At 44.3% G+C, this 16,383-nt stretch overlaps 5 protein-coding genes across 6 annotated transcripts in view; all 5 read left to right on the forward strand.

Annotated features, from left to right (window-relative positions):
• The window catches only part of LOC128300248 (LIM and SH3 domain protein Lasp), a 60,825-nt gene extending 57,882 nt beyond the window's left edge, over nucleotides 1–2,943 (forward strand). For both annotated transcript variants that reach the window (XM_053036250.1, XM_053036251.1), the window contains one exon: nucleotides 940–2,943. In XM_053036250.1, coding sequence (XP_052892210.1) covers nucleotides 940–1,119 — 180 coding nt within the window. In that variant the 3' untranslated portion in view covers nucleotides 1,120–2,943. The remainder of the gene's footprint in view (nucleotides 1–939) is intronic.
• A 374-nt stretch (nucleotides 2,944–3,317) lies between these two features.
• On the forward strand, nucleotides 3,318–7,520 carry LOC128302851 (keratin-associated protein 16-1-like). Its single transcript, XM_053039698.1, has 4 exons — nucleotides 3,318–3,359; nucleotides 6,270–6,375; nucleotides 6,455–7,189; nucleotides 7,279–7,520. The coding sequence occupies exons 1-4, from the start codon at nucleotides 3,318–3,320 to the stop codon at nucleotides 7,518–7,520; spliced, it is 1,125 nt and encodes a 374-aa protein (XP_052895658.1).
• A 1,629-nt stretch (nucleotides 7,521–9,149) lies between these two features.
• LOC128302852 (keratin-associated protein 9-1-like) lies at nucleotides 9,150–10,428 on the forward strand. Its single transcript, XM_053039699.1, has 4 exons — nucleotides 9,150–9,222; nucleotides 9,281–9,663; nucleotides 9,733–10,096; nucleotides 10,169–10,428. The coding sequence occupies exons 1-4, from the start codon at nucleotides 9,150–9,152 to the stop codon at nucleotides 10,426–10,428; spliced, it is 1,080 nt and encodes a 359-aa protein (XP_052895659.1).
• Nucleotides 10,429–13,388: 2,960 nt separating this feature from the next.
• On the forward strand, nucleotides 13,389–14,507 carry LOC128305175 (uncharacterized). The gene has a single exon (XM_053042508.1). The coding sequence runs from the start codon at nucleotides 13,389–13,391 to the stop codon at nucleotides 14,505–14,507; it is 1,119 nt and encodes a 372-aa protein (XP_052898468.1).
• Nucleotides 14,508–14,767: 260 nt separating this feature from the next.
• LOC128303270 (coatomer subunit zeta-1) lies at nucleotides 14,768–16,292 on the forward strand. The gene is made up of 4 exons (XM_053040164.1): nucleotides 14,768–14,900; nucleotides 14,992–15,371; nucleotides 15,431–15,521; nucleotides 15,845–16,292. The coding sequence occupies exons 1-4, from the start codon at nucleotides 14,886–14,888 to the stop codon at nucleotides 15,890–15,892; spliced, it is 534 nt and encodes a 177-aa protein (XP_052896124.1). The 5' UTR covers nucleotides 14,768–14,885; the 3' UTR covers nucleotides 15,893–16,292.
• Nucleotides 16,293–16,383: the final 91 nt, after the last annotated feature.

A 16,383-nucleotide genomic window follows, 5' to 3' on the forward strand; every position in this document is an offset into this window, starting at 1 on the left:
ATCACTCGAAACGATCGGTACGGAGCGCTCGTACACTATGATCACCAAATAAAGCGCACGGTGCGTTATATAGGTTAGCGAGGCACGTTTCGAGCGGGACCCTTCATTTAGTAAGATGTGGTCACCCGATTATACCACCGGAGCGACAAAAATTAGTCACCCTCTAAAAAAAGAACTGTTCACTTTCTAAGAACTCATCCACCAGACACGGTTCTTTTAACGATTTTGGTGCGTAGAACAGTACGCCAAGGAATTCTCCGTTCGGTGGGAGCTTTATTTTTTCGCATTAACGCATTGCGCATTGTGTGCATGTAATCGGCACGTAGTTCGGGGTCCGGTGCAGTTTTGGAAACCGCGGATAAGCTGGTCTGTTTACGTGCATGCCACACCAATTGCTGCGTGGCTTATCTTCATTGTGAAAAACAGTGCGGTTTTTCGGTAGGTTGTTCGTGCTTGGTTCGTTTTTTTTTTTAGGTGAAAGGCGATCTCCTGCACCGGCGAAAGAAGAGTGTCTGTTATCCAATGATGCAATATTGTGGTAACGTAGACAGGTGGGCAGAATAGTCACGTCGCGAGCACGGTAATAATCGGCATGGAAAACGGTTATCGGTTAGTCTGAAGAAGGTTCTGTTGCGTGTATGTAGCGCTGTCTCTGGAGTAGATATCCCCAAACGAAACCTAAGTGGGGTTGTAGGAAGTACAGAATATTTGCTAATGGCACCAAAGTGTTGGGTGGAATACTTGTGCATAAAATCTAGAGCTGGGCAAACGACCCGGAGCCGGTTCCACACGGTTCTGTAAATGTCAGAGTCATTTCTGGATGGTAGGTGTAATCGAAACTATTCGGACTATTCGGACAGTATTTATCACTATTAAAAATCCTATTACTTTCTGTTTTTTCCAAATATTAATTATATCTTACAATTCTTTTAATTTTAGCGCGTCTACCGAGCCCTGTACGACTACGAGGCGCAGGATAATGACGAGGTCGGCTTCAGCGAGGGTGACCTGATCATCGAGGTGAACTCAATCGATGCAGGCTGGATGACGGGACGCGTCGAACGCACGGGCTTAACCGGGATGCTGCCGGCGAACTATGTCGAGCTGATGAAAATATAAACCCAACCTCCTTCTCACTCCGTACGACATCCGGGAAAAGGGGTGCTGTGGAAGTGTACGGTACATGTACGTTCCTTCGATCAAGAATATACGATCGAGACGCGTTTTGGCGAAAATCAAACCGAAGAACCAATCACAGTGCCGATCAGCTATTAGACCTTTATGCAAACACTTGCGATCAAACAATGCTTGATTAATTCTTTCTTTAAACCACATTACTTCCGGGTATTTGTATGCATTGCAGTGAAGCAGCATTAATATAAAATTGAAAATGAGCAACGGAAGTAAAACATGATAAACGTGTGCGTAACTCGTGCAAACGAAGAAGAATATCATAATTGGGAAAACCACTGTTACATCCTTCTTCTTCTTCTTCGGATGAAACGCGCCCGGTAGCGTTGGTTTTTAATTTAATTTCTTTTTTGTTATCTTTTTTTAGTTATCATTATTATTAATCTTATTGTAATAATTATTATTTTAACTGCTATTATTACCGATCTGCCTACTACAATACCCAACCCCATTTTGGGTACAATACGTACGTGTAGCAGTGCTTCTATCCTTGTGCGGTGTAAAGCGGTAAAGGGCAGAAAGCAGCCGTGTGTGCAGCCGAAATGTTTGAATACATCATATAGTGTATGCGAGATATAGAAGCGTTCTTTTCATATGTTTGATGTATGGTTACAGGAAAAATATAGAGTACTAATTGAGGAGAACAGGGTGCTTGTCGTGTAGGCGATATAGTCTCTGAGAAACAATACACTACAATGTGCTAGTAGTGAACACAACAGCAACCGATAGATAGTGTGTAAAACACTTACCAATGCGGCAGAGACAATGTTGTCGTAACAATGCGAAAGGGGAACAAAAAGTTTTGTACTGGCAAGCATTCAGCTTGAATGTTGAACCTGGTATTATGCGAGTGTCATCCTTTCAATGCAGCAGGACATAAAACGCGTACTGTAATATTTTTGTATTTAATATACCACTTTTTAACCCTCCCCAACCTCTGGACCTGCTCACTGTGAACGTAACGAGAAGACCTAAAGAGATGGAAGACCCTGGTAGCTTACTTCCAGAATATGATACGATTCGTGCCTAATAGTTAGAGACTATGCGTTAAAAATCGTTTTCCTTTTTTTTCGTGTATTGCCAAAAAAGCACGTCATATAATCTGAATAGACAAAACAGACTAGTTTAAAATACAAAAAAAAAACACAACAAATGTATACAAGTAACAGTTTAGCTAAGTAATATCAAGTTATAGTGGAAGAAAAAATAAAAAAAAACACACACATAATATTACCATTTTCAACACTCATATACAACTTGATTCCAAGAACAGTGTCTTCAGCAAACCTTCGTATCAATTGTTAGAGAGTACGAGCTTCCATTGCGGTTTTTGTTTGTTTGTTTGTTTGTTTTGATTTCTACTGTAAGTGCCCGATTAGTGAAGAGGAAAAGGAGTAGATAGATATCAACAAACCACACTGCGCCTTAGAGTATAGAAGAATCGCCTCACAACCGCCCTAAAACCATACGTGCTTTACCTTTTTGTATGTTGGTACACTAAACATCGTACAGGAACGTAACATTTGTTCTACAAACTATTCGAGCCTAGTATAAACCCCCCTTTTCTAACCTAAATCCAAACCCCAACAAAACCGGTGGGAATGATGATGACGTGTTGTGGCAATGCAACCGTTGAAGCATTTAACGCTTCCTCCTTTCCCATTCCCGCTACACTGTACTATTTGTTAAAAGGAAATAAACGTTAAGGAAAATGTTATACAGTTAGCGAACATGGTGCGAAAAGCGTACGTTTCGGGGATTGTTTTTTTTTTTTTTTTTGGTAATGGTAATGAACAAGTGAATGAAAAACATAAGTTGGACCAGAATTACAACATGAAATCATTGCCGCTGTAGGAAAATGGTAGAATAAAGCATGAACTCAAGACGACATCATCGGCTGATTACTGATTCAACGACTTTTTAACAAGAAAGAACGGTATAACAGGTTTAGCACTTCAAGTCTCTTTAGCTTGAGCTTCGTACAGCAAAAGAGTATGGCGAGGTTTTAATTAATTAATTTAATTGACTTGCGATTATTCATTATGAGCTGTTCATCTCCTCACTATGTGCGTATGTGGTATTACTGGGTTATTGAATTACTTCCTCAGTATTTATTTGTTTTATTAATGTCATCCGGTTTCTTCATCGAAAAACGGATTATTAAGTCAGTAAGTTCCTTTAAAGGACTGACCAGCGGGGGTTCAAACGGTAGGCGGAGTAGGTGGTCGCCTCGCCGTGTTGGGGGATCCAAACGATTTGTGCCGATTGTGCGAGTTTTGGAAATTTAGTAGCAGAGTTAATTTATAGCACAAAATCTAATTAAAAAGGAAAGGAAATTTGATCGAGAATATCCTTGGATTTTATATATCCTTGGTTATATAAAACATTTGTTTCTATTTGATTAGCTATATCGGCCCGGTTACACGGCTACGCAAGAGAAGTATGCAGTGTACTCAAACTCTTTCTTTATCGGCACGATATCTTCAGGATGTTTTTTAGACGATTATATGAGATACCAAAACGAGCCAAACAACATCACGCTGAACATGTCAATATAGTCCCCGAAAAACCCTGCAATAATAGCCAACGTATGAGAAACTCTTCTATCGCGGGCAATGATAACACGTGAGAGCGGATCAGCAATATGCATACTGGAGGGGAATTGATGTCAGCTCCTGTTTTGGATGCTCTCTTGGTATCGGAAATCTGAAAACAGCCCGTTTTGTATGGAATTTCGTACCGGCCGACGGTACGCAGCTGATTGTTCAGTTGTGCATACACACGCAACACAAAACCACACAAGGCGATCATACCGAAGAGCGAACAGTTCCCCTCGCCTGAGTAAAATGTGGATACAGATCACATACGCTACACATAGCCACACACGGCGATCGTATCGCTCGAATGATGAGAGCGAGATCGAGCTGCCGATCCTAAATGCGAGCACCGTGTGATAAGCCTCTCGCGTGATAAGAGAGGTGCGCGAATGCGAGAGGGGATTCTTTACCTTGAAGAGAGCGATGGTGTGCGATGCAGGGTTGGCGTCGTATGTATTGACGAGTCAAGCTCGGTGTTGCTTTGTTCGGGAAAAGTATATGCGTTGACAAATTCGGTAGAGCTATCGAATGTACGTCAAGTGTTGTTGCTGGCAACGATAACTTGCCAATGATTATATTATAGTATATTATATGAGACATTTGAGACAATTATATGAGATACCAAAACGAGCCAAACAACGTCACGCTGAACATGTCAATATAGTCCCGAAAAACCCTGTAATAATAGCCAATGTGTGAGAAACTCTTCTATCACGGGCAATGTTAACACGCGTGAGCGGTTCAGCTATATGCACGCTGCAGGGACATACATGTTACCTCCTGTTTTGGATGCTCTCTTGGTGTAGGAAATCTGAAAACAACCCGTTTTGTATGGAATTTCGGATACGCATTTTTTTCATCGACTGGTGGAGATTTAAACGCATGCGCAAGACACGAAAATACGGTGCGTGGAACGATCGACATGCGTGCGGATAGAGTTCTTAAAACAGAATGTTCAAAAATAACCACGTTTATCAAATAATACACACCCATTATATACTTACGTATTATTTAATCAATAAAAATACTTTCGGATGGTGGTACTTGTTGCGAAACGAAAATCGCGAATTTAAGAGTCGCGAGAGACAATAATTAATTTGCATTGCTGTTAGCATTATCAGTTGTTTGTTTGTTCGTTTTTTTATTACACTCTTGCCTTTCACAACAAAGTATGTATGGTTTGTATGGAAGTTCGTATCAGCCGGCGGAAAGTTTGAGCGAGATGAAGGATCCGCCCGCAATGATGGTCCAAGGACAATCCGTACGAAAGATGTTTTGCGTTAGATCGACGCGCGACAGGAACCGACTCTTGCACCGGGATCATAGGAAAATTGGACAAATGTGGTTGCAGATCATTTTGAGGGTCTCAACGCCCCACTCCCCCCCCCCCCCCCCTCCTACTTCATCGTTTTTAAAATTAGAGGCCCCAACTATAATTCCGCCCTGGGCCTCCAAGGGGATTGATCCTCCACTGGCACTGCTCTTTATCCGTATCGTCGTATGCTGAGCGGTGTCCACGTCCTTCGGGCACCGGCAGCTCAGCTCAGCTCGTCGGTATATTCATGCAAACTATAAACTCAGTACATAACCGCATGCAATTATGAGGCGCGATCAGCAGCTGCTGGTGGCGACGCTTTCTTCATATACGTGTTTATATGAAGTATTTTGTGGACATTGTGTTTTTGTGTGTTTATTAAAAGTTTATTTAATAGATCGTACTTCGGATTCGTGGTTGAGTAGAGAAAAGGGATCAACGGCGGATCAAACGGTAGACGGAGTAGCCTAGGGCCACACCGTGTCGGAGGCCCCAAAAAATGTTTGTAATGCCCCTTCTTACTGCGCCTTTAGCTATGCCTCATTTCAGAGGGCCTCAATGCCCCCCAAATTCATCGTTTTGAAAATTAGAGGCTCCAACTATAATTCCGCCCTGGGCCTCTACCAAGGGGATTGATCCTCCACTGGGGCTGACTATCCTGCTGCTGGTAAATAAAATCAAAGAATGCCAGAAACGGCAGGCCTAGGCCTTTTGAGGTTGTTGTCCCAATGAACAAAGAAGCCTATCAAAACACCCTTCTTTATTTGTGGCCATCCTCAAATCACAAACCCAATACTGCCAACACCTGCAAACGATCGCAGCAACCGCTTTCTATTGCCAGACATGCTGTATCTTTTCTTACACCAAACCTTCCTTCGCCAGGTACACCGTTGATTGGAAACGGTGCCGAAAGTGCATACTACTCGGCTGCAGAGTGATAGTCTAGCGTTTTTGTGCCCCAAAAGTTTGAGCGTAGAAAAGTCGTGCTAATGTCGGCAAGTAGATAACACTTGTAAATCTAATCTTAATGCTAGCGGGCGTTGAAGAACTAACTGCAAAAGGTATAAAACTGTCATGCAGTACCGGATAGGGTGTCATTTTTAGCTAGCAAACGAATTATTCGTACTCTAGCGGCGGTGCAAAGGGTATTGATGGAAGCGCAATAGCCGGACGCGAGACGTTTGTTCATCATGGAAACGGTGCTGCCCCTAGTGATATTGGTCTTAATCGGCTCAGCAAGTACCTTATGTCATTCGAAAACTGTCCCACATGGTAGGTTGTTCGGAGGGGCATTTACTCGAGAAAGGGGAAGACACTAACAGTGGCGTTATTTGTTTGTTTCGCGGTGCAGATTTCTGTTCGGAGTATGAAGTGCTGCATACTACTCCACCTTGCTGTGAGGCAACCTGTGACTACGACTGTTGCCGTGTTGTGTGTCCGAAGATGCTCGTCTACGAACCGACCTGTGTGTGCCTGGAAGGATACGTAAGACACGATGGGCAGTGCATTCTCAAGGCTCATTGTCCAGCTCAGCCAACAACACCGTCACCACCACCACCCTGTGAAACGACTACTGTCGCACCGTGTGTGACCACCACTACTTCTCCTCCACCATCCTGTAGTACTACTACTCCTGTGCCCTGCACAACTACTAAGCCTCCGTGCCCAACTACTACTCCTAAGCAACCCTCCTGTCCTACTGTTAATCCTCCTTGTACAACACCTAAGCTGCCATACGTACTGACAACTCCCAAAAAATACGGTTATACACCACCAGCGCGTCCCAAATACTCACTCGTCACATATGTTCCTCCTCCACCGTCACCGACGTATCAAACATTGTCACCGTCGTATCGCTATGTTTCAGTGCCATCTTCACGAGTTACTCCCATGGTGACAGCGTACCAAACAGTACCAACCAAACCCTGTGTAACGACCCTAAAACCTCCCTGCACTACTACTCAACCACCATGTCCAACAAAAACCGTCTGCTATACGTCTACGCCTAAGCCAAGCACACCATGTCCACCCGCGACAACACCTCAACAACCGCATACCAGTCAACCGTGTCCTAAAGTTCCTAAAGGTAATGTGAGATTTATTCGCTACCTATTCCGCATATTTCTAACACTACTTTCCCGTTTCCCATGCGATCATGCGATCCTCTCTTCACAGAATCGTGTGCGGCCTGTGAGGAGCTAGTCTTTACGCAAACCTGCTGTGAACCAACGTGCGACTTCGACTGTTCCAACACCGTCTGTCCGCTGGTGCTGGTTGAACAAGCGACGTGCGCATGCCGCCCAGGGCTGGTGCGATATCAGGGACACTGCATAGAACCTTCCGATTGTCCGAAGAGCGCGTCCCGCTATCGACTGTACGTTCCAGTTGCTGCACAGTGCCTAAAGTGTGGAAAATGAGCCATAAAAGGAAAAGAATTAGCTGTTGGGGTAGGAATAAGGGGATCGGCTGGGCTATATATGTATTGATCGTAATAAAAACAGTCTGATTTTATTAAATACTGTTGTTTGCCATTGTCTCGTGCATAAGACTTTGCTGTTTTGCTTATAGTTTGAAGTCATCCTTCACTTGCCAGAAATCAGAACTCAACTGTTGTGCTTTATATTATTTCTCACGGTAAGTTCATAAGCTCTAATTTTTAAGTAATTCCGTACTTAAAAGAAATTCAGTTCGTGAAGTAGAACATGCAGAAGTGGGAGAAACCCTAAGAGTTCAGCCATCAACCTTTGATCTTCTTAATGATCTCTTCTGAATTTAGCAATTAACTCAATTGAGGGAAAGTAAGACAGATTCTAAATACATCAGCTTGATAAAGATCACTACAAACTTGCTATTCTTTTTGTCAAGAACTCTTAAAAGGTAGTGATCTTGTAGTAGTTGCTAGTAGACATAAGACAAACAATATTAACTCGCTACACATTTAGATGTCCACTACAAACTTGCAACAAATTCTTTTGATATAAGGAGAAACACAATGCTTATCGAAGATTTACAAACTGTGGTGCTGCAGTAATAACAGTGTATCTGCGTTGTTGGTTGATTTTTTGTGTGACTTCACAGCAATCCCTTTGCTGGTCCGCTGTGCATCACGTTCCCGACAGCTGGTAGAACAATTCTATACCGACACACGCCTGTGCTGTTTCCAACTGTTTTGGATACATTTGTCTGTTGACATAACGCCACCAACAAAAGGCAACCAAGCAATGGCACGTAGTACCCCCAACGATTACGATCGTCCACAAACACACCCGACGGTAGTCGGTTAGTTTGCTCTCTTTTCTTTCTCCGGTTTGTCTTTTTACCAACGGTGGACCACAGCAAAACCCTTCAAAGGATCCCGCACGGTACCAGACTCATTGAGAAATGATCCGCAGGTCCCTCTTGTTGGATAGCGCGTAGCACCGTCGTCCGGGTTGGTAAGAGATTGTGTGTCCCACCACACTTACCAGCGTTGTAAAAACAGCTGTTAAGCGCTTCCGTATCACTTCCTGGTGCTGTACATTGGCATTGCAAGGAATGCGGGGGACTACTATCCAGGAAAAGTCGTCCAGCGTAGTGAAGGTGATAGTGTGAATGGGTTTAAAGGCCAATTGAGCTCCGCAAAAAAAAATAGCGTTAGTATCTGCTCGACGTTGGAATGTTTGTGCGCTGATAGTGTGTAGAGACCCCAGGGAACACTGTCGGACAGGTGCGGCTGACAATATCACCCGGTAGAGGGTACGCTCACGCACGATCGAACTCGCCATCCCGGGCGGGGGGGACCTGCTATATTGGGGATACGTTAGAAGAGTTTTTTGCCAACGTCCGGCGAATGAATCGTGTTGGCATTCGACGCAAGAAGCGAGGCTTTATCGAGTGTGTGTTTAGAACTGTCGTTGCATCTTCCGACTGGGGCAGTATAAATGGTTACTGAACACTGAACGTCAGTATCAGTTCGCTTAGAAACAGGTGCATTGCAAGGAGGTGTTTCAAGCGCGCTCCTGAGGAACTAGTGGAATTCGGGCTTTAGTTATCTGCAGTAAAACGACATGAAGGTGGCAACCGTTTGCTTAGCCATCGTGGCCCTTGTAGGCAACGCAGCAGCCGTTTCCTACCCTTCACGTAAGTAATTACCCCCTCTTCGATCTTCGACTATCATATCGGTCACTTCTATCCACAGAAACCTGTCCCACGAATGAGGTTCTGGTGGCTTCGCCGCCATGCTGCGAACCAACCTGCGATTGTGACTGTGATTATACGTCTTGTCAGCAGTTACTCGTCTACCAGCCGACTTGCGTCTGTATGACCGGATACGTACGTTTCGATGGCGAATGCGTTCCAAAATCGTGCTGCCCTGTTCCCGAAACCGAGCCACCGTGTCCAACAACGACGGCGGCTCCCGTATACCAACCACCGTCATGTGGATGCGGACAGAATCCTTGCCATTGTGCTCAACCTGCTTATCAACCTGCTCCCGTCTACAATCCAGCACCTGTATACCAGCCGTGTGAAACTACACAAGCTCCGGTAGTGACCACCACCTGTTCCTACCAGCCTGCCCCTGTCTACGAACAACCTTCGTGTGGCGGATGTGGTCAAACACCATGTCATTGTGCTCAGCTTGCTTATCAGCCTGCTCCTGTCTATGAACAGCCATCGTGCGGCGGATGCGGCCAATATCCTTGCCAGTGTGCTCAACCTGCTTATCAACCTGCTCCCGTCTACCAGCCGTGTGAAACTACACAAGCTCCGGTAGTGACCACCACCTGTTCCTACCAGCCTGCTCCTGTCTATGAACAGCCATCGTGTGGCGGATGTGGTCAAACACCATGTCATTGTGCTCAGCCTGCTTATCAGCCTGCTCCTGTCTATGAACAACCTTCGTGTGGCGGATGTGGCCAATATCCTTGCCAGTGTGCTCAACCTGCTCCCGTCTACCAGCCGTGTGAAACTACCACCGTATATACTACGCCCGCCTGTGAAACACCTAAGCCACGTAAGGATTGCTTTCTCCGAAACCGAACCACACCATCGTAACGCTTAATTTCCCATTTCCTTTCTCCACCAGCAACCTGTGCGCCCTGCGAGCAGCTGGTCTTCGCACACCCGTGCTGTGAACCAACCTGTGACAACGATTGCTCCGGTGTACATTGCAACCCGCTGCTGCTAGTAGAGGAGCCAACCTGTGCATGTCGACCCGGTCTCGTCCGGTACCAGGGTCACTGTGTTGAACCTTCCGTCTGTCCGCGGAGTGCTTCCCGCTATCGGCTGTTTGTACCGAAGACTGTTTCGTGTGCCTGTAACAAGCAGAATGTCGTTGTTTACTAAACCGCGTGATCACAAGTGTAAGACAACCAAACAAGCGCTATAAAACACGGATTCGGAACAGCTCCCAAAACAATGGTACTGATATGAAATAAAAAAAAAGGAAAAACAAGACACAAACAACAAATAATACTTATTTTTTATCGTTAGGGGAAAAATAAAGGTTAATTTCGATCTTTGCTCATGTCCTTTTAAGTATATGGGACAGAAAGTGACAAAGAATGTATTTTACAAAAATAGAATATTTATATCTGCATTATAAATGACTAGTCTCAGGCTCATAGGACATATTCACTTTATGGATCCTTGACGTTCCCATCCTAGAAAATGAGATTGCAAAAGGACACTGAGGAGTCCAGTCTGATTGGTGTTTGTAAAGGCCTATGAAGACTATGCTATAGGACCAAGAACCGATTCACGGGTTTTGTCTACTTCTAGAGTTCTCCAAACCGCTCACGGATGCGAGCACCATTGTTTGCCAATCCATAATCCCGACCTTCCAGGCGGACACATCAAAATCATCACTCCATCTCGATTTGGGCCTATCACGCCTCCTTTGTCCATGTGGACGATCTTAAAGGACTTTATGGGCTAGGTCATCCGGTGTCATTCTCATGACATGACCAGCCCACCGGAGCTTCCACCGTCTAATCCGTACGTAGAGTTCGTTATTGTGGAGGCTTCTCCATTGAGCAATCATGGTATATCCTGATGGGTACCACACAAAACAGGCATAATCTAAGTCCTATCTTAAAAACAAACAAAAACAAAACAGAATAGAAACGAATACTACTAAGCGAACTAACTAATACTGGTTTTCATTCAATCTCATTACCATCGAATGATGTTGCTAAGGATGTAACGGCTACTAGATTGATCCGCCACAAGCATATCGGGACAAGGAAATCACATGACACACAAGATGACAGCAGGACCGCTGGTATTACCACCATGAGTTTGAATTTTGCCCCGTTAATCTCCAAACCGAGGTTTTCTACCGCCAGCTCAATCCTTTGGTAAGCATCCGCTACGTAGGAGAGCATTCAACCAATAATGGCTAGGTTCATGGTTATGGCTATGTATGCCAAGATTTGAATTGATTTATAGAAAATGGTCCCCGAAATTTCCACCTTCTAGTCTCAGGCCACCCGGCCCCATCTCTAGCGCTATGTTGAAGAGTAGACAAGGTAGCCATCTCCTTAGCGCAGGGGTGGGGTATTAAGGCAAAGGGTAATGAGAGTTTCAAATAAAAATTTAGTAATATCTTTATTTAGCATATTTTACACAACAAACACTAAGAATGCCAGGATAAATCCGAGCGGGAAAGTTAGTAGAATATTTTTAAAAATCTATTACTTTACGATTCCAGTATTACGAATATATACTAAGATCTTTAAGGAATTCTAAGGATTAGTGAACAGGGTTCACTAGGGGTTCGTCCAGGGTTAGGAAAAGGAGTAGAATAATATTTTTTAAAAATCTTCTATCTTTGATCTTAAGTGCAACACATAATATAACATTAGAGTGCACAAAAGTATGCGAAGCCTTGTAGAAGAATATTTTAAACAATCCACTATCTTAGATACTGATATCCTTGATGCGGTCTATTATTGCAATATTAGCAATTATTAGCAATATTATTATCAATTATTTGAGAGATCGATATTAAATACAAATACTATCAGCCTGCCTTCAAGCTTTCAATCTTGTTGTTGACACAATGCAAGTTCAAGTCTCGTATCTTCATGCATCGAATAAAAACAGGGAATACCAGGGAAGTTCCAACCGTACTACTACAATGTACAATCGAAGAAATACAAAACACACTATGATCTTTGGTGCATTTTAGACTGGGACATCGGAGTACGTTTGCGATGACTAGGAATTTAATTAACTCTGCTACCTTAGCTCCAAAAGTATTAAGAACTTTAATTCAGTTCAAAACAGATGATAGACTGCGCCCACAACGACCTGTTTCGATTGTTGTCGAAATTCACCTGGCACGTTTTACACGGATCACAACTCACCATGCGAAAACCGATGATCCACAACAACTTTTTTGTGTATTTTATTTATCAAACAAATGGTTAATTTTCTTCTTGTATTCAACGTTCACAGGATACCAAAATATTTACGTTGAATTTTAGCAAACAAAAAACATGATACAAAATAGATTGATCGCCTCGTTGTCGGATTCACCTACTAAGAGAGCCCCGGATGTGCATTTTACACACTTTTTCCCATAACCACTGCACGTGCGCGTATGCTGTTTGGTTTGCAGCAGAAGAGATATCTCTACAAACTATGCATAGCGCACCAACGTTAACGTTGCACATTCTTCACTTTTTCCACACCAGGGACGGACCGAGCGCGCGCGCGTTTTTGTCCCGCACAGCACGCCGGTAAAAACAAAAGGAAATAGTGCAAACACCCAAGCCCAAACAGTAATGCGTGTGTACTGTGCCGGCAATGGGTTAAGGGCAGACCCGACGGAGGAAGAAGCGTATGAAACTTTCGTTGATTTGAAGCTATCAACCCGAAACCTTGACCGGCTATCATCGTCAACGTGTATAAGTGGCCGATGCTGTTTCGCCGAAAGTATGTTTGGATATGTCCGAAAACGTGCCGGATTTCTATCACGGCCTGGAGTGCGCTATCTTTCGCATCCCGCAGTACCCGGTGCACACGATCGCTTATAAAGCGTGTCCGGACCCTGCTGGCCTCGGCTATAGGGTAAACGTGAAGACACTGCGTGTTGTGTCGTCACCGAGTTCTTCGAGCGTTCATTAAACGTGCCATGCTGTCCACAGGAACTACTCTCACCGCTGCCGGGTGCAGCGCCATCATACTGCTACTCGTGGCCGGTGGTTCACATTGTGGAACCATCTCAACGGTGCACTATGCAGAGCCAAAGAAGAGTAAGTTAACAGCCATACTGAACCAGTTCCAACTAAGTGATGCTAATGTTTTTCGTTGTGCTTTTACTTCAAGACATGTGTTCCCCGTACGAGGTTTTAAAATCATCCGAACCATGCTGTGAACCGACTTGTGAGGATGATTGTCTGCATGCAATCTGCCGCCGTGCGCCGAATTCCGTCCCAGTACCGACGTGCGTTTGCCGGCAAGGATACGTACGGCATGGTGGTTCATGCATACGGAAGGAATCGTGTCCATCTCCGTACCCCATGGCAACGTATGATATGTATCATCCCAAGCAATACTACCCTACATCGCGCACTAGTACCTTGCGGAAATCGTGTGGTGTCAATGAAAAACTTACCCACTGCAGACCATCGTGCGAACCGACATGTGAGAAGAACTGCACTGCTGTGAGGCACCCGGAAGTGTGCGATCCCGAGACGAGTTGTGTATGTAAAGATGGTTTCGTGCGGCACGTAGGTCGTTGCATTCCACGGTGTGACTGTCCCAGGCGCAACCCCTACCTTGCAAGGTCCATGTCCGGCGAGTACATCGACTTCGATTACGTTTCCATGGAGGCACTAAAATCGGATGAAGATTTCAATTATAAAACACAAGCAGAGTTCACTATGAAACGACCACATATCCCTACCTATGAACACAAGAAGTCGGCGATAGCTCCGATGTACTTTAGAACCATGGTCAGTCCTTCAAACTCAGCTTCCGCGTCCGTTGAGCACACTAGCCACACCACCGAAAGGCCCGCGCTCTATCCACCACTGTGTGCCTGTCACAGTGCCAAGAAAATGATGACACCGGCCTACTTGCCCCGGCAGGACGATAACCTATCGTACGAAAGCACCGAAGAAGATTCGGACATTGTACCGTACGCACCGCCACCTTCCGTTTTGCCGTATAGGAAGACACCCTCGATGAGCCTGTTTCCACCGAGCACTACACCTTCAGTTGGACAGTTTTACATGCCGCGAAAAACGATTCCAGCACCACCGCCGGTACATCGGTGCGATCTAAATGAACCGCTGGATCACTTTTGTGGTTCCGGGCAGCAAAGTTCGGACGTCCAGGACGAACCACGGAAAGCTCCCACGATCTGGCCACCGGTTAGCAGCTACAGCAACCGTTGCGGATGTAGGCGAAACTAACGAGTGTGCTGTAGAGAGACGATACTAGCACAATGTTAAAATATTGCATAAATTATAATGGCTCACCTCGTTTTACCAAGCGCTTTGCACAATAAATTATTTTCACTGCTCTTTTCAAACAATGAACTACTAAATTGCTGTTGTTTTTGTTGTTTCGTTTATGTGACAATTTCTGCATTGATTTCGAGTCACCCTGTGCATTGGGTAGATTTGACAGGTGGCCTTTGTTATGACATTCGCTTTTCCACGTAAACATTTTATTGTGTTGGTTTCGCGAAGAAGAGTTTATCGTGAATTTGGTTGTAAATTTAGTAATTACGAGTGGAAAAGAGTAATAATTCGTTTGTTAATAACATCCAGAACTTTTCGGCAAAAACGATGGATTCACTTATGGTAAGTTTACGCCTAGAAAGGGTTTCCTAGTCGGTAATACGTGGTTTAACATTGAGCATCGGGTGTGTGTCATCATCTTTTTGCCGGGCAGGAACCTACACTGTACACCATCAAGGGAATGTGCATACTGGACAACGATGGTAACCGGATACTGGCCAAGTACTACGACAAAAACGTGTTTCCCACGGTGAAGGAACAGCGAGCGTACGAGAAGAACTTGTTCAACAAAACACACCGGGCGGATGCGGAAATTATTATGCTGGATGGATTGACCTGCGTGTACAAGAGCAATGTGGATCTGTTCTTCTACGTGATGGGTAGCACACAGGAAAACGAGCTAATACTACTGTCGGTGTTGAACTGCCTATACGATACGATCACCATGATTCTGAAGAAAAACGTTGAAAAACGAGCGGTGCTGGAAAATCTCGATATTGTGATGCTAGCGTTCGATGAAATTTGTGATGGAGGGTAAGTCCATAGTTCCATAGTATAAATTCATGTTTAATCTAATGGAAATTATGTTGCAGTATTATCCTGGATGCCGACCCATCGTCCGTAATGAAGCGAGTCGATCTACGAAACGATGACATTCCGATCGGGGAACAAACCGTTGCCCAGGTAACTAACGCAATTCATGGACTGTTCTGGTGAAATGTGCATCCAATGCCCAAAGCCATCCACCACCACAGCAGCGTGCAGTATTTCAATCGTCGCACTCCATCTATCTATTCCGCATTTGATAACTACAAATCGTATTTAGTTCATGGAACAAATCGAACAAATGAAACAAACACTAAAATCACCGATTAAAGAAAGCACAATGATACGACTTTAAAGCTTCGTATTTGCACAACGAAACTCCAATCGAAACTACATCCAGAATTAATTTCCTTCCGTTCATTCGTGTATTTCTCGCCCATTGATTATTTCTCTTCTTGCAGGTTCTACAGTCGGCCAAAGAACAACTGAAATGGTCATTGCTGAAGTGAGAGCGGGCTTCGGAGTTTTTATTTGCTTCCTTTTATCCATATAAACCAAACACCGGCACCACTCGGGAATAACGAAGCGGGAATACTGTACGTTACTCTTTCCGGGCGTATTGAATCTTTTGTTTCGCGTGCTTAGGCCTGATGGTTGTGCATTCTTGTCCCATCGTTGGCCACACATTAAAGAAGGTTATAATTATTCCGTTTCATTTAAGCAGCGCAATGCAATAAGTTCTAAAGCAAAAGATAAACGTTAAGGAAAATGAAATCATACAACCATAAGAACACAAAACTTGTATCGGTTGGCCGTTTCGTATCCGAAATTTTGTATTCTACATTATGCAAGTTCTTCATCGCAGAAAATATTACAGTGCAAGGGAACTAAAGTGCGCTTTCACCGCGCAAGCGTAACAGACACAAGATCGTAAAAATCTTAAACCGAGATATAGGCCGAGCGTTTCGTAGTGGCGTGCACTAGAGATTGTACAATTAGC

Source organism: Anopheles moucheti, chromosome 3 (genome assembly GCF_943734755.1).
Source record: "Anopheles moucheti chromosome 3, idAnoMoucSN_F20_07, whole genome shotgun sequence".
Classification (NCBI taxonomy): domain Eukaryota; kingdom Metazoa; phylum Arthropoda; class Insecta; order Diptera; family Culicidae; genus Anopheles; species Anopheles moucheti.

Excerpts from the sequence above, each read along its gene's own strand:
- LOC128302851 (XM_053039698.1), top strand. The coding sequence starts at position 3,318 with ATGTCATCCGGTTTCTTCATCGAAAAACGGATTATTAAGTCA. Across the intron at positions 3,360-6,269 it reads AAAAACGGATTATTAAGTCA|CCGGACGCGAGACGTTTGTT; the intron begins GTAAGTTCCTTT and ends GAAGCGCAATAG. Across the intron at positions 7,190-7,278 it reads GTGTCCTAAAGTTCCTAAAG|AATCGTGTGCGGCCTGTGAG; the intron begins GTAATGTGAGAT and ends CTCTCTTCACAG.
- LOC128302852 (XM_053039699.1), top strand. The coding sequence starts at position 9,150 with ATGAAGGTGGCAACCGTTTGCTTAGCCATCGTGGCCCTTGTAGGCAAC. Across the intron at positions 9,664-9,732 it reads GTTCCTACCAGCCTGCCCCT|CCTGCTCCTGTCTATGAACA; the intron begins GTCTACGAACAA and ends CTTGCTTATCAG. Across the intron at positions 10,097-10,168 it reads CTGTGAAACACCTAAGCCAC|CAACCTGTGCGCCCTGCGAG; the intron begins GTAAGGATTGCT and ends TTTCTCCACCAG.
- LOC128305175 (XM_053042508.1), top strand. The coding sequence starts at position 13,389 with ATGTTTTTCGTTGTGCTTTTACTTCAAGACATGTGTTCCCCGTACGAG.
- LOC128303270 (XM_053040164.1), top strand. Across the intron at positions 15,372-15,430 it reads GATGAAATTTGTGATGGAGG|TATTATCCTGGATGCCGACC; the intron begins GTAAGTCCATAG and ends ATTATGTTGCAG. Across the intron at positions 15,522-15,844 it reads GGGAACAAACCGTTGCCCAG|GTTCTACAGTCGGCCAAAGA; the intron begins GTAACTAACGCA and ends CTCTTCTTGCAG.